Raw genomic sequence first — 22,762 nt, forward strand, 5'->3', positions numbered from 1 at the left:
ACTGAAAAACAAAACCTCCCTTTCTACATATAACGTGTACTCTAAAAGAAAATTTTTAATTTACGTCATAGCATTCAGCTTCCAGTTAAGTACTGGCAATTCTAAACTATGAATGTTTTCACTCCCTTCTCCCCTGCAGCTTGGCTTTGATCAAGAGGACAGGCGTCATTGATGCAGACAAGCCCATATCAACCCAAGTTCGAGTTCTGACCTTGAGTGAGGATTCTCCCTATGAGACACTACACTCCTTCATCAGCAATGCTGTCGCTCCTTTCTTCAAGTCCTACATCCGCGAGTCTGGCAAGGCAGACAGGTAATCTTTTTAAAATGTGTCTTATATTTTGATAAAACCTTTTAATCTAATTAACTGAATCATGAATTCAGCATGGAGGAATAATGTAACATTGATGGAGAATTAATCTGCACTACAATCTCTGTCCTAACCCTCTAGAGATGGGGATAAGATGGCTCCCTCAGTGGAGAAAAAGATTGCTGAGCTGGAGATGGGCCTTCTCCATCTGCAGCAGAACATTGAGATTCCTGAGATCAGCCTACTTATCCATGCCAACATCACAAACATTGCCAAGCAGTGCTATGAGCGTGGGGAGAAGCCCAAGGTCACTGACTTTGGAGACAAAGTGGAGGATCCAACCTTCCTTAACCAGCTGCAATCTGGAGTCAACCGCTGGATTAGGGAGATCCAAAAGGTAAACAAAATAGTGCTGTTATACTTCATATAATAACAGATATATTAAAAAATATTTTCTCTCTTATACTCACCACTGGGTTTATTTGTCTCCTCCACACACCCTTTTGTCAGGTGACAAAGCTCGATCGTGACCCAGCTTCAGGCACAGCATTGCAGGAGATCAGTTTCTGGCTGAATCTGGAGAGAGCCCTCAACAGGATCCAGGAGAAGAGAGAGAGCCCTGAGGTTCTGCTCACACTGGACATCCTCAAACATGGCAAACGTTTCCATGCTACTGTCAGCTTTGACACCGACACTGGTGAGTGACAACCAGTCGGGGGAAAAAAAGTTTCTTGGTTTCACTACTGCTGCCTTTACTAGCAGTATTGAATATAGAATGATTCATTGTTTATCCTTTCTCCTCTCCTCACAGGTCTGAAACAGGCTGTGGAAACTGTCAATGACTACAATCCTCTGATGAAGGACTTCCCTCTCAATGACCTACTCTCTGCTTCGGAGCTTGATAAGATCCGCCAGGCCCTGATGGCCATATTCACTCACTTGAAAAAGATTAGGAACACCAAGTACCCTATCCAGAGAGCACTGCGTCTAGTAGAGGCCATCTCCAGGGACTTGAGCTCACAGCTCCTCAAGGTGTTGGGCACCAGGAAGCTCATGCATGTTGCCTACGAGGAATTTGAAAAGGTTGGTGTGGTTTGGTCTCTGCCATAAACTAAAACCTATTGTATTTTTTCCCCCAGAAGTACATTCTTACTACTACTCAAAATATTATACTTCTGTGTGCAGGTGATGGTGGCATGCTTTGAGGTGTTCCAGACCTGGGAGGATGAGTATGAGAAACTGCAGGTGCTTCTGAGGGACATTGTGAAGAGAAAGAGAGAGGAGAACCTGAAGATGGTGTGGCGTTTGAGCCCCGCCCACAGGAAGCTCCAATCACGTCTGGATCACATGAGACGTTTCAGAAGGCAGCACGAGCAGCTGAGGGCTGTCATCGTCCGTGTGCTGAGGCCTCAGGTAAAGTACCATCAGCGTCTGTAATGGCCACACTTGAACTGACTAGCATGTCTTGCTATTATTTACTTAATTTCCTTTTTAATGTCTTCCTGTAGATCCTGACAAAATAGGAATTAATATCTGGTTTTATACAGACTTGATTGATTGATTTGATTCTTTTAACTTTTTGTCTCCAGGTGTCTGCTGTGCCACAACATGCCCCTGGAGAGACGGTTGAGCCTCAAGACATGAAGGTAGCTGGAGTTCTCTTTGATGCTGCTGATGCCAATGCTATCGAGGAGGTCAACCTGGCATATGAGAATGTCAAAGAGGTCGATGGCCTTGATGTGTCTAAGGAAGGCATGGAAGCCTGGGAAGCCGCCATGAAGCGCTACGATGAACGTATTGACCGCGTGGAAACGCGTATCACTGCCCGCCTGCGTGATCAGCTGGGAACTGCCAAGAATGCCAACGAGATGTTCCGCATCTTCTCCCGCTTCAATGCTCTCTTTGTCCGTCCCCACATCCGTGGTGCAATCCGGGAGTACCAGACCCAGCTCATCCAGCGTGTGAAAGATGACATTGAGTCACTGCATGACAAGTTCAAAGTGCAGTATCCTCAAAGCCAGGCCTGTAAGATGAGCCATGTTCGAGACCTGCCACCTGTGTCTGGCTCCATCATCTGGGCCAAGCAAATCGACCGTCAGCTGACTGCGTATATGAAGAGAGTGGAGGATGTTCTGGGAAAAGGTTGGGAGAACCATGTGGAGGGGCTGAAGCTGAAGCAGGATGGAGATAGCTTCAGGGCTAAACTCAATACTCAAGAGATATTCGATGACTGGGCTCGCAAGGTATGGAGTTGCTCATAGACATAAATATAGTATAGTATTTTTAAATGTTAGTAATTTGACATTTTTCTCAAATATTTGAAAGAAATTTTTGCTTCTCTTACAATGCTTACAATGTTTTGTCAACTCTTGTGGTTTTGAATATTTGTCACTCTTTTCTTTTGTAAATCAGGTGCAGCAGCGTAACCTTGGTGTGTCTGGCCGCATTTTCACAATCGAGAGTACTCGTGCCCGTGGACGTACTGGAAACATGCTCAAGCTTAAAGTCAACTTCCTCCCAGAGATCATCACTTTGTCCAAAGAGGTCCGCAACCTCAAGTGGCTGAGCTTCCGTGTTCCTTTAGCCATCGTCAACAAAGCCCACCAAGCTAACCAGCTGTACCCATTTGCCATCTCTTTGATCGAAAGTGTGCGCACCTATGAGCGCACTTGTGAGAAGGTGGAGGAGAGGTCTTCCATCTCCCTGCTGGTGGCTGGGCTCAAGAAAGAGGTTCAGGCTCTCATTACTGAAGGCATCACTCTGGTCTGGGAGTCCTACAAGTTGGATCCCTATGTTCAGAGGCTGGCTGAAACTGTATTCAACTTCCAGGAGAAGGTCAGTGTGGAGGAGCTGTCACTATAAAATGGTTACATACATCCTGCATAAGTACAGACTCTCCGCAGTCTCATTTCAGAATGAAGCAAGTGCTATTGTTTAATTGTCCCAAACATTAATTTGAGTGTTGTTGTTTTTTTTAATTTTCTGCTGTATGTTGTTTCCAGGTGGACGACCTCCTACTGATTGAGGAGAAAATTGATCTTGAGGTTCGCTCTCTGGACACTTGCATGTTCGACAACAAGACCTTCTCTGACATCCTAAACCGAGTCCAGAAGGCTGTGGACGACCTCAATCTCCACTCCTATTCCAACCTGCCCATCTGGGTCAACAAGCTCGACATTGAGGTTGGCACCACAACGCAACAATACAAGGATTATTTGTTATTCTCATACAGTTAGATTGCAACCGTTTTGAGTCAGAATGGAAATACATTTCAACCTCTGTTTCTTCTTACATGTGGCTGGCCTGAATGGTTTTCAAACAGGACTGATTTTTGTTTTGTTTTTATAGATTGAACGTATTTTGGGAGTGCGTCTGCAGGCTGGCCTTAAGGCCTGGACCCAGGTGCTCCGTGGCCAGGTAGAGGACAAAGCTGATGTGGACATGGACACAGAGGCGCCACAAGTGAGCCACAAACCTGGAGGAGAGCCCAAGATCAAGGTAGCCATTGTGACTGTAGTGACTCTGTGTTGCCTTATGCCATGTTTTCTTTTAATCATTGTACATTACTTATAAAACCTTGGATTCCTGGATACAGCTGACTATCTATTATAACAAACTAATCTATTATTTTATTTTCCCAGAATGTTGTCCATGAGCTGAGGATTACTAACCAGGTGATCTACCTGAACCCACCGATTGAAGACTGTCGCTACAAGCTCTACCAGGAGATGTTTGCCTGGAAGATGGTCATCCTTTCCCTTCCCAGGATCCAGAGCCAGAGATACCAGGTAGGGATGTCTGAACAGTTTGAGTAGTAGGGCTGTGATTCCCACTGCAGAAAGTCATGATATGAATGCATGTCAGAATGTCTGTGGTATGCAAACATGTAGATACAAGCCACTTTGAACTGATTATCTACCAAACATAAATAAGCTATATTTTATTCTAGTTCAGATGTGATGTATGGATTGTCATTCCTCACCAGGTGGGAGTCCACTACGAGCTGTCAGAGGAGGAGAAGTTCTACAGAAATGCCCTGACCAGGATGCCAGATGGCCCTGCAGCCTTGGAAGAGGCCTATAATGCAGTCGAAGACATTGTTAATGAGGTGGAGCAGTATGTCAAGGTAAGAGTTATCTTATTTTACTGCTGATAGAATTACTTTGATTGAGGAACAGGTTTAAAGAAGTGAAATGCCAAATTACTGTTTTCTTTTGTCTTTAAATCATAAACATGCATACTATACACTATCATGTATATTAGTTTGTGAGTATCCATCTATTTTCTCTGTTGTCCCTGTCCAGGTGTGGCTGCAGTACCAGTGCTTGTGGGACATGCAAGCTGAGAACATCTACAACCGTCTGGGTGAAGACCTCACCAAGTGGCAGGCCCTGCTGGTCCAGATCCGCAAAGCACGTGGAACCTTTGACAATGCAGAGACACGGAAAGAGTTTGGACCTGTGGTCATTGACTATGGCAAGGTAATAATGACTGACAGTTCTAGGTGCTGTATGGCGATCTCTTAAATTTCATTACACGGAACGGTCTTCAGAAAAAGACTACATTTTATACAAAATCTTATACTTCTACATTTTTAACCATTATTTTTAGAGAAGCGTGAGGTCCCTTCGACATAAACCCTCTTATTTGTGCAAATTTGTTTCATTACAATGCAATGTTATATTCTATTTGTAATATTTTTTTGCTGCTCCATCTTGTACAATAAATATTCTTCCATCTCGGTTAAAGTATGTTCATGAACTGTCACATACTCTATTGATAATCTGTTAAACATCGACAGAAAAAGCGAAACAGTCGAAACGTTAAAAATACTAAATATACTAAAATATCTTTATGCGGACTATCCACAGAAAGTGTTACCATATTCTTTTGTACGTCTATGGGCTTTTTATTAAATGTTTTTATTTGTCCCTGACAACAGGTCCAGTCCAAGGTGAACTTGAAGTATGACTCCTGGCACAAAGAAGTGCTCAGCAAGTTTGGCCAGATGCTTGGCAACAACATGCAGGACTTCCATGCCCAGATCTCCAAGGTAACACATAATATGATTGAGGAAAAAAAAATCTTTTGACCAGATCAGTGACACAGATTAGAAGATTATTCTATGAACTAATTTTTTTTTTTCTTATCACCTCTCTTTTTATGTTTCCTCTATAGTCCCGTCAAGAACTGGAGCAACATTCTGTGGACACGGCTAGCACCTCAGATGCTGTCAACTTCATAACATATGTCCAGACCCTGAAGCGCAAGATCAAACAGTTTGAGAAAAATGTGGACGTAAGTACTCAAATAAATACTCTAAAACATTCATTATCCTTTTGTTCATTATTTTGTACCATTGCATGCATTAAGAAAAACACTTTAGGGTCCTAATCAGATTCTCCCTCCTTTTACCCCAGTTGTTCCGTAATGGACAGCGTTTGCTGGAGAAGCAGAGATTCCAGTTCCCTCCATCTTGGCTCTACATTGACAACATCGAAGGTGAATGGGGTGCCTTCAGTGACATAATGAAGCGCAAGGATACTGCTATCCAGCAGCAGGTGGCCAACCTGCAACTGAAAATTGTCCAGGAGGACAAAGCTGTGGAAAACCGCACCACTGACTTGCTCAATGACTGGGAGAAGACCAAACCAGTTGCTGTAAGAGAAATTAAATCATCTAATTAAATTTGAAATACAATATACAGTACAGTCACCCATATGTCAGGCCTTCGGTGGACATAGAACTGATGACTGCTAATTGTTAAATTAGAAAAACATTATTTGAAAAGTACAGCAGATGAAGCATTTGCTATTGTGATAGAAATAACTTGAAAAAAATCATCAAAAAACGTTTTTTAAACTGAATTATTTGGCATTTTTTTATGTCTAACTTGTAATCCGTTTCACTAGGGTAACCTGCGTCCAGAGGAGGCTCTTCAGTCTCTGACGATCTATGAGGGCAACTTTGGCCGTCTGAAGGATGAAAGGGAGAAGTGTGCCAGAGCCAAAGAAGCCCTAGAGCTTACAGACACCGGCCTGCTCAGCGGCAGTGAAGAGAGGGTGCAGGTAATGCCAGCAAACATTCACATAAAAGCATTTTTTATCACCTATCATAGCAAAAAAAAACAAATGCTTTTCTTATGAGTAATTTCTGTCTTTGTGGCGACTTGTAGGTGGCACTAGAGGAGCTGCATGACCTGAAGGAGGTTTGGTCCGAGCTGTCAAAGGTCTGGGAGCAGATCGACCAGATGAAAGAGCAGCCATGGGTGTCTGTACAGCCTCGCAAGGTAACAAATCTACAATAATCATTCAGATCATTGAATCTTTATTGTTAATTTGTGAATTCTTAGCATATAGCTATTCTTGTGTTGGTGTTTTTGTGTTTGTAGCTTCGCCAGAGTCTGGATGCTCTTCTGAACCAGCTGAAGAACTTCCAAGCAAGACTGAGACAGTATGCCTCCTACGAGTATGTCCAGAGGCTGCTTAAAGGATACCTGAAGGTCAGGCAGCTAGTTCTCCCCACTAAGCACACATTTTGATTCACAAGAAAACTTGGGTTATTCACTTCTCTACCTGTTCCTTTCTCTCACCAGGTTAACATGTTGGTGATTGAACTGAAATCAGAGGCTCTGAAGGACCGCCACTGGAAGCAGCTGATGAAGCGTTTGCATGTAAACTGGGTCCCGTCAGAGCTGACCCTAGGACAGATCTGGGATGTGGATCTGCAGAAGAATGAGATGGTGGTGAAGGACGTTCTCCTGGTAGCGCAGGGAGAGATGGCTTTGGAGGAGTTCCTCAAACAGGTGAAGAGGGAGGGCCCTTAAAAGATTATGCAGTGTAGTTGTGATGCTCACAGGGGGCAACTGACAGTTGTTTTTATCTACAGCTTCCAATCCAATGATTAAAAATGACTCTCTGGTTTGTAGACTTTCTTTAATAATAATTCTGTGATTTTTGGTCCTCAGATCCGTGAAGTGTGGAACTCATATGAGCTCGACCTGGTGAACTACCAGAACAAGTGTCGTCTGATTAGAGGCTGGGATGACCTCTTCAACAAGGTTAAAGAACATATTAACAGCGTGTCTGCCATGAAGTTGTCTCCATACTACAAGGTAAACAGAATTATATGTTGTGTTTATTAAGACGGTAAATTTTATAATATAATATTTAGGCTTTCAGAACTGCATCAACACCATGCTCTTCTTCCTTTTTTCTCCCAGGTGTTTGAGGAAGACGCCCTGAGCTGGGAGGACAAACTGAATCGCATCATGGCTCTGTTTGACGTTTGGATTGATGTCCAGCGTCGCTGGGTCTATTTGGAAGGCATCTTCACCGGCAGTGCTGACATCAAACATCTGCTGCCTGTAGAAACCCAGAGATTCCAGAGGTAAATAAAGGACTGTTATTTTTACACTTTATTTTAACAAACCAGAATTTATTTGTAAAGTCCAACGGTCAGGAATTTTATTTATTTATTTTTTTTATAAAGTGACAAGCTTAGTAAAGATATTGGTACCCCCCAATTACCACTGTAACAATATTTTCTACTAGCACCTACTTTAATATGTTTCTCTGTCTTTATTCCACAGTATCAGTACAGAGTTCTTGGCACTGATGAAGAAGGTGTCAAAGTCTCCCTTAGTGATGGATGTGCTGAACATACAGGGAGTACAGAGGTCTCTGGAGCGACTTGCTGACCTTCTGGGAAAAATCCAGAAAGCCCTTGGAGAATACCTGGAGAGAGAAAGATCCTCATTCCCCAGGTAAGAAGAGGATAGAGGATGAAGGGACTGTGCATTGTTGTCAGTGTGCATATAAAACACAAAACTTAGAAGTTTGTGATTATGTTGAATATTTGGAATCACTTTCACCGATTTCATATATTAATTTATTAACTGTTCTTAATTGATCCATCACACTCTTTTTGTTTCCAGGTTCTACTTTGTGGGAGACGAAGACCTGCTTGAAATCATTGGCAATAGCAAGAATGTGGCCAAACTGCAGAAGCACTTCAAAAAGATGTTTGCTGGTGTTTCCAGCATTCTGCTCAACGAGGACAACACTGAGGTGCTGGGAATTTCCTCTCGCGAGGGTGAGGAGATTCTCTACAAGACACCAGTTTCCATCACACAGCACCCCAAGATCAATGAGTGGCTGACACTGGTGGAGAAGGAGATGAGGGTGACGCTGGCCAAGCTGCTAGCTGAGTCTGTCACAGAGGTCATATCCTTCAACAAGGGCACAGGCATTGACCTGAGTCAGTACATCAACTGGATTGATCGTTACCAGGTTGGTATTGAGAGCATTTATTCTTCACACAGTTAGTTATTCAACATACATGGCAATCAGGAAATGTGTTAGTGTGATTTTACTTAATCTGTTTCCTCTATTCACAGGCCCAGCTGGTGGTCCTGTCCACTCAGATCGCCTGGTCTGAGAACATCGAGTCTGCCTTGACCAACATCTCTGGTGGTGGGGACATGACACTCGTGCAGGGAGTGCTGTCAAATGTGGAGGCCACCCTCAACGTGTTGGCTGACACCGTGCTGATGGAGCAGCCTCCACTCCGCAGGAGGAAACTGGAGCACCTGGTTAGAGAGTTTTTAAAGTACAGTTTTAAAAGAATGTTGTCCAATTTTAAAAAGTGTGTCTGAAATCCCTCTTCTGCTCCATCTTAGATCACTGAGCTAGTGCACCAACGTGATGTGACCAGGACTCTGATCAAGAACAAGATCGACAACCCCAAGTCCTTTGAGTGGCTCTGCCAGATGCGCTTCTATTTTGACCCCAAGCAGACAGATGTCCTGCAACAGCTGTCCATTCAGATGGCCAATGCCAAGTTCAACTATGGCTTTGAGTACTTAGGTGTCCAGGACAAGCTCGTCCAGACCCCTCTGACAGACCGCTGCTATCTCACCATGACCCAGGCTCTGGAGGCCCGCCTTGGAGGGTCACCATTTGGTATGGAAGCTTTTTTTGGTACACATAAGAAATGGAGATTTTTTTTTTTTTTTTTTTTACATATAAAACAATCAGCTTCACTGAGTTTGTCCTCCTCTATCTAGGTCCTGCTGGCACAGGGAAGACTGAGTCAGTGAAAGCTCTTGGTCACCAGCTGGGCCGCTTTGTCCTGGTCTTCAACTGTGATGAGACATTTGACTTCCAGGTACATAACTGCATTCAGATTCTTTGCTCTTTTATAGCCAGGACAACGGTGACACATCACGAGAGATCCGTAAAATCCTTACACATCGTGTGATTATCATTTGCTTTTTAAAAAAAAAAAAGAAATAGGATGTAGCTGTTTCTGATATTGGTCATCTAACTTATAAATCTCTTTTGTTGACCTCCTATTTTTAAATTTTTTTTATTTTAGGCCATGGGTCGTATCTTCGTGGGTCTGTGCCAGGTAGGAGCATGGGGCTGTTTCGATGAGTTTAACCGTCTGGAGGAGAGAATGCTCTCTGCCGTCTCGCAGCAGGTCCAGTACATCCAGGTGGCCTTGAGGGAGCACAGCAACCCCAACAGAGACAGGAGTATGTATATGTGTGGGAACTTGGGTGTCACAATATGTAAAGAGACTGTCTTATAACGAGAATGTCCAGATTCAACTTAGTATCTTTGAAGGTCAGTTGCCAAAAAATGATGGGTCCAAGATGGTTCAACAAAATGGCTTTCTTCATTTTAGAAAAAATTACACAGTACAGAGAAAAATCTTTTTTATCTTTTTAAATTTTACATGAGAACTGCATTGTAAATAACTACACATCTGTCACCCCCTCAGGTGTGCCAGTCACCACGGAGCTCCTGAACAAGCAGGTGAAGGTGAGTCCAGACATGGCCATCTTTATCACCATGAATCCTGGCTACGCTGGCCGCTCCAACCTGCCTGACAATCTAAAGAAGCTGTTCCGCAGCTTGGCTATGACCAAGCCCGACCGCCAGCTCATTGCCCAGGTCATGCTGTACTCTCAAGGTTTCCGCACAGCCGAGATCCTCGCCAAGAAGATTGTGCCCTTCTTCAAGTATGTACTGTTAAAGAAAAATGTACATTAGCTTTGAGAGAATTTAGAGAGGTCTTTCTTCTCTGAATTTATCCCTTGCCTCTATTTCAGGCTGTGCGATGAGCAGCTGTCGTCCCAGAGTCACTACGATTTTGGCCTCCGAGCTCTCAAGAGCGTGCTGATCAGTGCTGGTAATGTCAAGCGTGAGCGCATCCAGAGGATCAAAAGGGAGAAGCTAGAGCGTGGAGAGGTCGTTGATGAGAATGACATCGCTGAGAACCTTCCTGAACAGGAGGTATAGAAAATTATAGTAGGACTTGGTGTGAAGTTTCTGTGTTGTTTTATTAATGAATTTTAGCAGCTCTGGCAAGTCTGTTTTCAGAATCCAGCTAGAAATTTGACAAGCTCGAATGGTTATTTCACTCAGTCTGTGTCTTGTTACTGTAGATCCTGATCCAGAGTGTGTGCGAGACCATGGTTCCAAAGCTGGTGGCGGAGGACATCCCTCTGCTGTTCAGCCTGCTGTCAGATGTCTTCCCTGGAGTCCAGTACCACCGTGGAGAGATGACTGCTCTGAGGGAAGAGCTGAAGAAAGTCTGCAGTGAGATGTACCTCACCTACGGAGACGGTGACGATGTGGGCAGCATGTGGGTAGAAAAGGTAAGTGGTTAAATGGAGTCAACATATATCCTATTGAGTGTGCCCAGAAACAGTAAGTTATACAGCCCTGCCCACTCCTAAAGATATAGAAGTCCTCAACAGGGCTAGGATCAAATTGCTCTGCATGACAGTGCAGTATTCAAGGTGCTTGCATAATGAGTAGTTACTCAAATTTTCTGAAACTTTGACATTCGTCCCCTTCCAGGTGCTCCAGCTATACCAGATCACACAGATCAACCACGGTCTGATGATGGTGGGACCTTCAGGTAGTGGGAAGACCATGGCATGGAGGGTGCTACTCAAGGCCCTGGAGAGGCTGGAGGGTGTTGAGGGCGTGGCCCACATCATCGATCCCAAGGCCATCAGCAAGGACCACCTGTATGGAACCCTGGACCCCAACACCCGTGAATGGACTGATGGCTTGTTTACACACATCCTCAGGAAGTGAGTTCTGTAACACCTTTCATTGCTAAGGGTATAAATCAACTCAGTTCATCTTTATCTTGCTAAATAGAACTTTTTAAAAATAACTGTGGTGTAAAATATTTTTTCTTTCAATTTCAGGATTATTGACAATGTTCGAGGTGAACTGCAGAAGCGTCAATGGATCATCTTTGATGGTGATGTTGACCCTGAGTGGGTTGAAAATCTCAACTCTGTCCTGGATGACAACAAGCTGCTCACCCTGCCCAATGGAGAGCGTCTCAGCTTGCCTCCTAATGTAAGAGCACAGCACTTCAAACACAGATGTCTGTTTTTTGTCTCATTATAGTCTAAGCTGGTGAAAGCATGCTGTATTGACCTGAAATTATTCTCTCTCTAGGTGCGTGTAATGTTTGAAGTACAGGACCTGAAGTACGCCACCCTGGCCACTGTGTCTCGCTGTGGTATGGTCTGGTTCAGTGAGGATGTCCTCAGCACTGACATGATCTTCAACCACTTCCTGGCTCGCATTCGCAGCATCCCATTGGACGAGGGAGAGGATGAAGCTCAGCGCCAGAGGAAGGGCACAGATGACGAGGAAGAGACTGCATCACCAATGCTGCAGGTAGTTAAGCGGAAGAAAATACACTATTATAAAAACAAGACCTCTTAAGCAAGGAAAATGTGCAGCAATTCATTCAAGAAGGATATTTTATGACATTTCTTCTTTACTGATGTCCTATCACAAATTTTACACTAGATCCAGCGCGATGCTGCAGCTACCCTGCAGCCTTACTTCACCTCCACAGGCCTGGTGATCAAGGCCTTAGAGCATGCCTCCAAGATGGAGCACATCATGGACTTCACCCGCCTGCGCTGCTTGGGTTCCCTGTTCTCAATGCTGCACCAGGCCTGCCGTAATGTGGCGCTCTACAACAACAACCACCCTGACTTCCCCATGCCCATTGATCAGCTGGAGAAATACATGCAGGTAATGTTCTGCTTTCTGCTCTCTGTATAACTGAAAGAAGCATACATTGTTGTTATATCAACTTAGAACTTAAACATTGCAAAAATATGTGTACTTTTTTAAAAGTGATTTAATTTTGTGGCATTATCTTTTTATAGAAATATCTGATCTACGCTGTGCTGTGGTCCTTCTCTGGTGACGGACGGCTGAAGATGAGGGCTGAGCTTGGAGAATATATTCGTCGCATCACCACTGTACCCCTCCCCTCTGCTCCCAATGTCCCTATCATTGACTACGAGGTACACCCTCTTAGTGTTAAAACGGATATTGATTGTTCTCTTGAGTAAATTTAAAAGAAAATGTTTAATTCTCTGTATCTGCAAGTCTCTGAATCAAAACTACTGCAGTCTTAACCATTGTATCGTTTTCTGTGCGTCGTGCAGGTGTGCATCTCGGGTGAGTGGCAGTCCTGGCAGGGCAAGGTTCCTCAGATTGAGGTAGAGACCCACAAGGTGGCATCCCCCGATGTCGTGGTTCCCACCCTGGATACTGTTCGCCATGAGGCTTTGCTTTACACATGGCTGGCAGAGCACAAACCACTGGTGCTGTGTGGACCTCCCGGCTCTGGAAAGACTATGACTCTGTTCAGCGCCCTCAGAGCCTTGCCTGATATGGAGGTGAGAGACTGGGTGAAAGAATTTAAAAACTGATTATAAATCTTTAAAATCAGTTTTACCTGACCTTGTAACTGATAAGTTGTAATCCTTTTACATCACTAGGAATTTAAATTTACCAGAAAGCTCTTACCTACCCTTAAAATTTTATGTTAAATGATTATGTACATTCTACATATCAAAATGTGTATATATTAGAATATCTACATATTCTAAACTGCTGAATGACTATGAATAAAGTGGGTTAAAATGATAAAAATATTTTGTAATTGTCAACATTTGTAATGTTTCCTCCTCTCTATCAGGTTGTAGGTCTGAACTTCTCCAGTGCCACCACCCCAGAGCTGCTGCTGAAGACCTTTGATCATTACTGTGAGTACCGTCGTACCCCCAACGGTGTGGTCCTCGCCCCTGTCCAGCTGGGCAAGTGGCTGGTGTTGTTCTGTGATGAGATCAATCTGCCAGACATGGACAAGTATGGCACACAGAGAGTCATCTCTTTCCTCAGACAGGTATGATACATTGTTTAAAAAACTGAAATTTTCCCTTTTCCCTTGTTGCATTTAGCTATTTTATGGGACATTAAAGTGTGCAAACTGAAATCATGGCAGCATAAAATTTGGTATCCCTCCTTGTATGTTAAGGCTCCCCTGTTGTGTTTTCTTTGCAGATGGTGGAACATGGAGGTTTCTACCGCACCTCAGACCAGACTTGGGTCAAATTGGAGAGGATCCAGTTTGTTGGAGCCTGTAATCCTCCCACTGACCCTGGCAGAAAACCTCTTACACACAGGTACAGCACTCAGTAGTGCACAGTAGTAGACTTTATACCTTAGAACAATAATATAATTAATACCACGATTAACTGATTTTAATTTTTTTGCAAAAATTTAAATGATACTTACAAAAATTGCATATGACAAGCTCTAACAGTGGCCATGTGGTGTGCTGTGCCTAGGTTCCTGCGTCATGTTCCTGTGGTGTACGTGGACTATCCAGGTCCAGCCTCTCTAACCCAGATTTATGGAACCTTCAACCGTGCCATGCTGCGCCTCATCCCCTCTCTACGTACCTATGCTGAGCCTCTTACCGCTGCTATGGTTGAGTTCTACACCATGTCTCAGGTAAAGAAGATTACTAAATATCTACTATAAATATCTAAATAAACTCAAATATGTAAACATCAGATTTACTTAATAGTGTCACAGGAAACTAGTGTACAAATAAGAGACAAGATGCATGTTTTATTGATCACTTTTCAGTCCTTTCATTCACACTATTAGTAATTTGTTCGCATGTCTTATTTCAATCCCTTTTTCCCTTCAGGAGCGGTTCACCCAGGACACTCAGCCTCACTACATCTACTCTCCCAGAGAGATGACCCGCTGGGTGAGGGGGATCTTCGAGGCCCTGCGGCCACTTGAGACTCTGCCTGTAGAAGGGCTCATTCGCATCTGGGCCCATGAAGCTCTCCGTCTCTTCCAAGACAGGTGAGTACACGTTTCTGAGAGGCTGAGCTTTACCACTCAATGAAGAGACTATTTTTATCTACTCTGATAGTGTTTTAAGGGACTCACATGGTTAGTTAGTCTGCCACTTAAGAAATGCACAACTATTTAAAGAATGATAATTTTGGCGATAATGTGGTTCGTCTTAAACCTTTTTCCAGGCTGGTTGGCGATGAAGAGAGAAGATGGACAGATGAAAATATTGACATGGTTGCTCTCAAACACTTCCCCAACATTGATAAGGAGAAGGCTCTCAACAGGCCAATCCTTTACAGCAACTGGCTCTCCAAGGTAAACCTGGAACAGGTTGATCATGCTGTGATATTCCTGCTTTGGTAATGATACTGAAATATTGAGAATGGACCTCAAGTCTCCAGCCGTTTCATTTCCATTTTCACTGAGTTTGTTGTTTTGTAAATGCAGGATTACATCCCAGTGGAACAGGAGGAGCTGAGGGACTATGTAAAGGCCCGTCTGAAGGTCTTCTATGAAGAGGAGCTGGACGTCCCTCTGGTGCTCTTCAATGAGGTGCTGGACCACGTCCTCAGAATTGACCGGTGAGTGACCGCTTCTTTAGCTCATGGCTGCTGATTGATTTCTCATCTGGTGTTAGTCTAGAAGTTATCAAGAAATGAGAGTCTGAAACAATTGCTTTGGAATAAACTTTAAAAATTGTATATCCTCCTCCAGAATCTTCCGTCAGCCTCAGGGCCATCTCCTGTTGATCGGTGTGAGTGGAGCAGGAAAGACTACTCTGTCTCGCTTCGTAGCCTGGATGAACGGACTTAGTGTATACCAGATCAAGGTTGGTGCAACACGTGAAGATATTTGGAGCCATATTACTACAATTGCCTGTCTGTATTTATTGATTTTTGCGTGTGTGTTTTCAGGTACACAGGAAATACACCGGAGAGGACTTTGATGAGGACCTGCGTACAGTTCTGCGTCGCTCTGGTTGTAAGAACGAGAAAATTGCCTTCATCATGGATGAGTCCAACGTGCTGGATTCTGGTTTCCTTGAGAGAATGAACACACTGCTGGCCAACGGAGAGGTAACTAATTGGGGAACAAGACGACAACACTGCATAAAGTTTTCTGAGATATCTATTTGGATTGTGCATACCTCATTTTCTGGTTCATAATATGTTAATGTTACCGTTTTTTTGTAGGTTCCTGGCCTGTTTGAGGGAGATGAGTATGCCACCTTGATGACTCAGTGTAAGGAGGGAGCCCAGAAAGAGGGCCTGATGCTCGACACACACGAGGAGCTGTACAAGTGGTTCACCAGCCAGGTTATCAGGAACCTCCATGTTGTTTTCACCATGAACCCTTCATCAGAGGGCCTGAAGGACAGGGCTGCCACATCTCCTGCCCTCTTCAACAGGTACAGAGACACATGGTGGACACTGAGCTTGAATCAATTGATTACAGCATTGGCAAGCAGGGAATAGACACTACCCGGATATTCAGCTTACTTTCTAGTTTGCCAGTATATGCTGTTGTTGTGATGTTTGCTATAGTAGCAGGAGAGTTGTGAGTATCGCTATCTGGAGCTGGTGTGCTGGCTCTGGGGAAACCATCTCGTCCTCTCTGGCTATTAGTTAAGCTAACCCACAACCTAGCTAACACTAGTTACTTTACTTGCTGTGTCGTTGTTTGCTCTATATCAAGGTATTTGTCATGGTATTGGATTTCTCCAGAATCTCATACCCCACCTTTAACTGAAAACTTTTGTTTGTGTTAGGTGTGTGTTGAACTGGTTTGGAGACTGGTCGACAGAGGCCCTTTATCAGGTGGGTAAGGAGTTCACCAGCAAGATGGATCTGGAGAAACCAAACTACAAGGTGCCAGACTACATGCCCATCGTCTATGACAAACTGCCCCAGCCACCATCTCACCGTGAGGCTATTGTCAATGGCTGTGTGTTTGTACACCAGACACTTCACCAGGTAGGGATGTTTCCAAATTTGCATTGGTGGTTAATGAGGTGATTGTGTGGTTTGCTTTAATATAAATTGGGCATTTGTTAAATGAACATGAGTTTACAGGATTTCTAGTTTACTAAAGCGTACTTCATATAGTATTGTTAACTCTACACAGGCTAACAACCGTCTGGCTAAGCGAGGTGGTCACACGATGGCCATTACTCCTCGCCACTACCTGGACTTTATCAACCAGTATGCCAACCTGTTCAATGAGAAACGCAGCGAGTTGGAGGAACAGCAGATGCACCTCAACGTTGGTCTCCGCAAGATCAAGGAGACTGTCGATCAGGTAAAGTAATTTTGTATTTTACTTAATTTAATATGCTTACATAGATGAAGTGCCATTTTATTCCACCTATTTCTCCCCAACCAAGACGGTGTAATTTGTCAGTGCTTGCCAACTGCTGCTTGCTCTTGTCTGACTTCCTGATTGTACTTATGCATCCTCATCAAGGTGGAGGAGCTTCGTCGTGACCTGAGAATCAAGAGCCAGGAGTTGGAGGCAAAGAACGCTGCTGCCAATGACAAGCTGAAGAAGATGGTCAAAGACCAGCAGGAAGCTGAAAAGAAAAAGGTACACAGGATTTTTTTCTTCCCTTTTCCTTGAAGACAAACCTAACCTCTTGGTAATGTGTTTTTTATTTTTATTTATTTATTTTTTTAGCTTGTAGTACAGTGTAGTGATGGGAATTATGGCTCTTTGAAGGGAGCCAGATCTCATGGCTCCTTTCCTTTCTGACATTCTTTTTTCTTTTTTTTTTTTAGGGGGCAGGGTTACTAGGTTTATCTGCAAAATAATCATTAGGTTAATGATAGGGTAAGATTTGGATCAGATTCAAACTTAGACATCCCACCGATTTCATTTCGCATGTGTGGACTAGGTTTAGCAGCACTTAATTACTTGTATTGCCAGACCTAATGTCAACAATCTGCACTGTAAACATTACACAAGGTGACGCCATATCCCTCTGCTTTGTCAGTGAATTTACTATTTTGAGTTTATCCTCTGTATGAAAAGTGTTATGTAAATAAAGTTGCTTACACTTATTATTAGAAAACTTTTTAACTCCACCCAGCTGATGCGACACCAGCTTACGCTGGAGTAGTAATCAAATGGACCCGCTATCACGCTGTGGTAACGTTACTGGTACACTTTTCACGTAAAGAGGAGTGGATTTAGGGCAGGCAGTGAAATTTGGGCACAACCATTAAAAGAACGGCTCTCACCAAGTATGACTCTGTTCCCTGTTCGTTCGTATCAAAGAGCCGTTGAAAAGAATCGGATCATTCACATTTGGATTAACCGATTCATCAAACTATACTCCTATACGGTTAATATTGTGATTCCAGGTGATGAGCCAGGAGATCCAGGAAGCTGTGTACAAGCAGCAGGAGGTGATCAAGGACAAACAGCTGAGTGTCAAAGAAGACTTGGACCAAGTAGAGCCTGCTGTTATTGAGGCTCAGAATGGTACAGTAGTATATTTTCTCACAGCAGTCCTTATAGTGCATTTGATTTGTTGTCACCGATTGAGTATGACAGTCTTTGTGTGTGCTACACTACTTATCTTTAAAAGTTTTCCATTTTTTCTTACAATGTTATCACATTATGGTGCAAGATCTTCCGGGTTAACAACTTGATCTTTACCTGCATCCTCCCTTCATCACTGCCCCTTCCTTGTCATAATCCACATCCTTGTTCACCTGATGTTGATAGCCGTTAAGTCCATTAAGAAGCAGCACCTGGTGGAGGTGCGTTCCATGGCCAATCCACCCGCAGCCGTGAAGCTGGCCCTTGAGTCCATCTGCTTGCTCCTGGGAGAGAGTACGACTGACTGGAAGCAGATCCGTTCCATCATCATGAGGGAGAACTTCATCCCCACTATTGTTAACTTCTCTGCTGAAGAGATCAGGTGAAATAAGAAAGAATGTATTCTGCAATTGTTAACTAAAAGCTCTCTCCCTCTCTGTCTCTGTCTCTCCTCTGACTTTTCAACCCCTGAATCTGTTTGAAATCCCTCCCTCTTTGGCCCTATATGCTTCCCTTCTCTCTCTCCTCTTACTACTTCTTTCTTTCAAACACATTCCTCCTTCCACATAACTAGCGGTGAGTTCTATTAAGCGGCAGCACCTAGTAGAAGTGAGGGCCATGACCAATCCCCCAGCTGCAGTCAAGCTGGCCCTGGAGTCTATCTGCCTTATGCTGGGCGAAGAGACCAATGACTGGAAAAAAATCAGACAAGTTATTATCAGGGACAATTTCATCAGCAGCATAGTCAACTTTTCCTCTGAGGAAATGAGGTACTGGTGTCAGAACGTCTGTCTAGTCTTTAATGGAAGCACAAATTATATTAATCAATCAGTATATTAATCAAGTGGCACCTGTGATCAGAATTTGATTTTAGATTTCTTATCGGTTGATTTTGCTGAATCAGAAAATGAGCTGATGGTAATATCATCTTGTCAGTGATTTTGCATTTCGCACAGTGAAGATATTAGAAATCGCACCCCTTCCCCACCCCAAACAAAATTTAAATGATCCTCTGCAATATTTCATATTTCATTTCCTGTGATTCATGATCATTGTTCCACGCTTAACATTCAAGTATTAGACTGTTTAAAGTGTTTTATTCTAATTTCTTGGACTATTTCTACTTTATCCAGTGACTCCATCCGTGAGAAGATGAAGAAGAACTACCTCTCCAACCCAAGCTACAACTATGACCAAGTCAACAGGGCATCTCTGGCCTGTGGACCTATGGTCAAATGGGCAATTGCTCAGGTAAGGAAGCATAAACTATATGAAAATGAAGATAATAATTTGGTAAAGATAGCACTCCTTTAATGTAAACCATGTTCTACCACTCCCCTAGCTTAATTATGCTGACATGCTGAAGCGGGTGGAGCCTCTGCGTAATGAACTGCAGAAGCTTGAGGATGACGCCACAGACAACAAGACAAAGGCAGAAGAGGTGGAGCAGATGATCAGAGACCTGGAGGCTAGCATCGCTCGCTACAAGGAGGAGTACGCCGTCCTCATCTCAGAGGCCCAGGCCATCAAGGCCGACCTGGCTGCTGTCGAGGCTAAGGTAACTTGTCATCAAACCATCATTTAGTTCCCTCCCCATGTTAATCCAGTTTGAACTGTATCTTGCAGCATATTTCGGAACTCTTACTCTCTCCTCCCAGGTGAATCGCAGCACAGCCCTACTGAAGAGTCTGTCAGCTGAAAGGGACCGCTGGGAAAAGACCAGTGAGACCTTCAAGAACCAGATGTCCACAATCGCTGGAGACTGTCTGCTCTCTGCAGCTTTCATTACCTATGCCGGCTACTTTGAACAGCAGATGAGACAGAACCTGTTCACTACTTGGTCTCACCACCTGCAGCAGGCCAACATTCAGGTAGTTAAAGCTCTGATACACAAAGTCATTGTTGATCATCTAACCTATAAACCCTGGCCTCATTCACATTACCAAAATATATGTAGGAGTTTAGGATTTAGTGAATTTAAAGGTGCTGTACTCCAATTATCTCAAGGCACACACATATGTTGGGGACTTTAAAATCTACCACATGCACAACCACATTTTACGTTTTATGTCAGAAGACGTATTATTCTAAACTCCCATTGGCGTAATTTTTTCCCCGCAGTTCCGTACGGACATTGCCAGAACTGAGTACCTGTCCAACGCTGATGAGAGGCTCCGCTGGCAAGCCAACTCCCTCCCAGCTGATGACCTGTGCACTGAGAACGCCATCATGCTCAAGAGGTTCAACAGGTCAGTATCATTCTCTTTTGCCATTGTAATGTTTTTAGGTTTTATTACTCTTGTGAAAATACTAAGCAATCCTGAGCATTAATTAGCCTTGAGTTGATTTCACTTCCCATGTTGATCTATTCTATACTACTGCCCTTTCTAGGTACCCGCTAATCATCGATCCATCAGGCCAAGCCACAGAGTTTATAATGAATGAGTACAAAGAACGCAAGATCACCAGAACCAGTTTCCTGGATGATGCCTTCAGGAAGAACCTGGAGAGTGCCTTGCGTTTCGGAAACCCACTGTTGGTCCAGGTATGAACAGCTACTTCACACTGCTAACATTTTATTGTGCACTTGTTACTTGCTCACTGTCCAAGGCCCTCATATACATCAAGGATTTGTTTATTTATAGTCATTTATTCTTTTTTTCCCCCCTTAAGGATGTAGAAAGTTACGACCCCATCCTAAATCCGGTGCTGAACAGAGAGGTCCGCAGGACTGGAGGACGTGTCCTCATCACCCTGGGAGACCAGGACATCGATCTGTCACCTTCGTTCGTCATCTTCCTTTCTACACGAGACCCAACAGTGAGTAGACTATCTTTTAGGTTTTATTTATAGATAATGTAAGACTATTACAGTATTTAACTAATTTTAATATGTATACATCAACGTTAACTAAGTCTATCAAAATGTTAATTTGCTTTCATCTTAGACTGAAATGAAGCATTTCCCTCATTAAAATGATAGTACAAAGAAGTTAATGTGTTATATGGTGTCTCCTTGTGTATGCAGGTCGAGTTCCCACCAGACTTGTGTTCTCGTGTTACATTTGTCAACTTCACTGTGACGCGCAGCAGCCTTCAGAGCCAGTGTCTCAACGAGGTCCTAAAGGCTGAGAGGCCTGATGTGGATGAGAAACGCTCCGACCTCCTCAAACTGCAGGGTGAGACAGAAAATGGCTGATGTGCTAACACAATGACAGGGCACAGCTGGGGATGATGATGATGATGATGATGATGAAGACTGACTGGGATGCAGGCTAATTCAGACTTGAGTCACGGTGCAAAAGGAGTTCAGTGAAATGACAAAAGCCAATCAACAACTGTTGCCCTGTTTCTTGTAGGTGAGTTCCAACTTCGCCTGCGTCAGCTGGAAAAATCACTGCTACAGGCCCTCAATGAGGTTAAAGGCCGCATCCTTGATGATGACACCATCATCACCACGCTGGAGAACTTGAAGAAGGAAGCAGCTGAGGTGACCAGGAAGGTGGAGGAGACCGATATCGTCATGGCAGAGGTGGAGGCAGTGTCACAGCAATACCTGACTCTGTCCTCTGCCTGCAGCAGCATCTACTTCACCATGGAGTCTCTCAACCAGGTTTGGACACATCTAACTTGCTCTTTCACCCAATCCTTGTTTTTTTACTTTTTTGGCTATAGATTCTCTTTTTAATGTCTTAATCTCGCTAAACGCTAAACACATGCACACTAAGTTAAGAACTCTAAATTATACATACTATCAATCCTATTTTTATGCTGTCTAATATATGCAGAATTACCATTTAATAACAAATCCTTGTTTGTATCTTGCTCCAGATGCACTTCCTGTACCAGTACTCCCTTCACTTTTTCCTGGATACCTATCACACAGTGCTGTATGAGAACCCCAACCTCAAGGGCATCAGCGATCATACACAGAGACTCGATGTCATCACCAAGGACCTCTTCCAGGTTTGAACCACACATTTTGAAAACAATAGGCTCCTTTTCTTTGGTGGTATGATTTGTAATAGACATAATTTGCTTATGTCTGTTTTTTGGATGTAGGTGGTGTTCAACAGAGCAGCCAGGGGTATGCTGCACCAGGATCACATCACTTTTGCCATGCTGCTGGCTAAGATCAGCCTAAAGGGCATAACCAGGTAAACCAGTATGCCAATATTACACTGATATACCACCAATGGTAGTAATACATAAAACAAGGCTTCTCAGAAACACCAGACAACATAACTCTTAATTTCAACCCATCTCTTTCCAGTGAGCCTTCATATGATGCAGAGTTCCAGCACTTCCTGCGTAGTAAGGAGATTGTTCTGAATGGCATGTCACTGCCCAAAGTGAAAGGTCTGACCACTGACCAGAGTGAAGCCATGGTCCGCCTCAGTCGCCTGCAAGCATTCAACGACTTGGTGGACAAAGTTGAGGCTGATGAGGTAAGTATTGACAGATACTGGCAATCTGGTATCACTTATATTGTGATAATTAAACAGAAGCTGCACATGAACTAAACTTATTTATAAGCATACCTCTTAATAAATTGCTTTCTTTGAGTGCAAACTATATCAGTGATCATTATCGCTTTGTACTTACTTTTACTTTAGCAATTCTTCATGTGGATTGAGAGCAACACTCCAGAGCTCTCTGTTCCTTATCTGTGGTCAGAGGAGAAGCAGTCTAGTGAG

General features: G+C 43.6%; 1 protein-coding gene across 2 annotated transcripts in view; it reads left to right on the forward strand.

Moving 5' to 3' along the window:
* Positions 1-22,762, forward strand: part of dync1h1 (dynein, cytoplasmic 1, heavy chain 1) — a 30,191-nt gene that overhangs the window by 1,837 nt on the left and 5,592 nt on the right. The window contains exons 3-64 of one of the 2 annotated variants that reach the window (XM_044166582.1): positions 140-313; positions 452-707; positions 821-1,007; positions 1,122-1,393; positions 1,496-1,723; positions 1,900-2,553; positions 2,723-3,145; positions 3,313-3,492; positions 3,659-3,808; positions 3,952-4,098; positions 4,296-4,436; positions 4,615-4,791; positions 5,253-5,363; positions 5,489-5,608; positions 5,731-5,970; positions 6,223-6,378; positions 6,486-6,599; positions 6,702-6,812; positions 6,906-7,115; positions 7,278-7,424; positions 7,533-7,699; positions 7,902-8,075; positions 8,247-8,601; positions 8,709-8,903; positions 8,991-9,273; positions 9,378-9,478; positions 9,689-9,848; positions 10,097-10,337; positions 10,428-10,611; positions 10,764-10,976; positions 11,182-11,420; positions 11,541-11,697; positions 11,800-12,024; positions 12,160-12,390; positions 12,528-12,668; positions 12,813-13,046; positions 13,349-13,555; positions 13,714-13,835; positions 14,001-14,166; positions 14,369-14,532; positions 14,712-14,841; positions 14,974-15,107; positions 15,241-15,355; positions 15,441-15,602; positions 15,720-15,934; positions 16,295-16,499; positions 16,651-16,824; positions 16,990-17,109; positions 17,886-18,006; positions 18,641-18,836; positions 19,200-19,317; positions 19,409-19,624; positions 19,725-19,937; positions 20,188-20,315; positions 20,458-20,611; positions 20,740-20,886; positions 21,094-21,244; positions 21,425-21,678; positions 21,897-22,031; positions 22,128-22,222; positions 22,339-22,513; positions 22,682-22,757. In XM_044166582.1, coding sequence (XP_044022517.1) covers positions 140-313; positions 452-707; positions 821-1,007; positions 1,122-1,393; positions 1,496-1,723; positions 1,900-2,553; positions 2,723-3,145; positions 3,313-3,492; positions 3,659-3,808; positions 3,952-4,098; positions 4,296-4,436; positions 4,615-4,791; positions 5,253-5,363; positions 5,489-5,608; positions 5,731-5,970; positions 6,223-6,378; positions 6,486-6,599; positions 6,702-6,812; positions 6,906-7,115; positions 7,278-7,424; positions 7,533-7,699; positions 7,902-8,075; positions 8,247-8,601; positions 8,709-8,903; positions 8,991-9,273; positions 9,378-9,478; positions 9,689-9,848; positions 10,097-10,337; positions 10,428-10,611; positions 10,764-10,976; positions 11,182-11,420; positions 11,541-11,697; positions 11,800-12,024; positions 12,160-12,390; positions 12,528-12,668; positions 12,813-13,046; positions 13,349-13,555; positions 13,714-13,835; positions 14,001-14,166; positions 14,369-14,532; positions 14,712-14,841; positions 14,974-15,107; positions 15,241-15,355; positions 15,441-15,602; positions 15,720-15,934; positions 16,295-16,499; positions 16,651-16,824; positions 16,990-17,109; positions 17,886-18,006; positions 18,641-18,836; positions 19,200-19,317; positions 19,409-19,624; positions 19,725-19,937; positions 20,188-20,315; positions 20,458-20,611; positions 20,740-20,886; positions 21,094-21,244; positions 21,425-21,678; positions 21,897-22,031; positions 22,128-22,222; positions 22,339-22,513; positions 22,682-22,757 — 11,591 coding nt within the window. Of the gene's footprint in view, positions 1-139; positions 314-451; positions 708-820; positions 1,008-1,121; positions 1,394-1,495; positions 1,724-1,899; positions 2,554-2,722; positions 3,146-3,312; positions 3,493-3,658; positions 3,809-3,951; positions 4,099-4,295; positions 4,437-4,614; positions 4,792-5,252; positions 5,364-5,488; positions 5,609-5,730; positions 5,971-6,222; positions 6,379-6,485; positions 6,600-6,701; positions 6,813-6,905; positions 7,116-7,277; positions 7,425-7,532; positions 7,700-7,901; positions 8,076-8,246; positions 8,602-8,708; positions 8,904-8,990; positions 9,274-9,377; positions 9,479-9,688; positions 9,849-10,096; positions 10,338-10,427; positions 10,612-10,763; positions 10,977-11,181; positions 11,421-11,540; positions 11,698-11,799; positions 12,025-12,159; positions 12,391-12,527; positions 12,669-12,812; positions 13,047-13,348; positions 13,556-13,713; positions 13,836-14,000; positions 14,167-14,368; positions 14,533-14,711; positions 14,842-14,973; positions 15,108-15,240; positions 15,356-15,440; positions 15,603-15,719; positions 15,935-16,294; positions 16,500-16,650; positions 16,825-16,989; positions 17,110-17,885; positions 18,007-18,252; positions 18,449-18,640; positions 18,837-19,199; positions 19,318-19,408; positions 19,625-19,724; positions 19,938-20,187; positions 20,316-20,457; positions 20,612-20,739; positions 20,887-21,093; positions 21,245-21,424; positions 21,679-21,896; positions 22,032-22,127; positions 22,223-22,338; positions 22,514-22,681; positions 22,758-22,762 lie in introns of both variants that reach the window. The other variant, XM_044166581.1, reaches the window with a different exon arrangement.

Source organism: Siniperca chuatsi, linkage group LG15 (genome assembly GCF_020085105.1).
Source record: "Siniperca chuatsi isolate FFG_IHB_CAS linkage group LG15, ASM2008510v1, whole genome shotgun sequence".
Lineage (NCBI taxonomy): Eukaryota > Metazoa > Chordata > Actinopteri > Centrarchiformes > Sinipercidae > Siniperca > Siniperca chuatsi.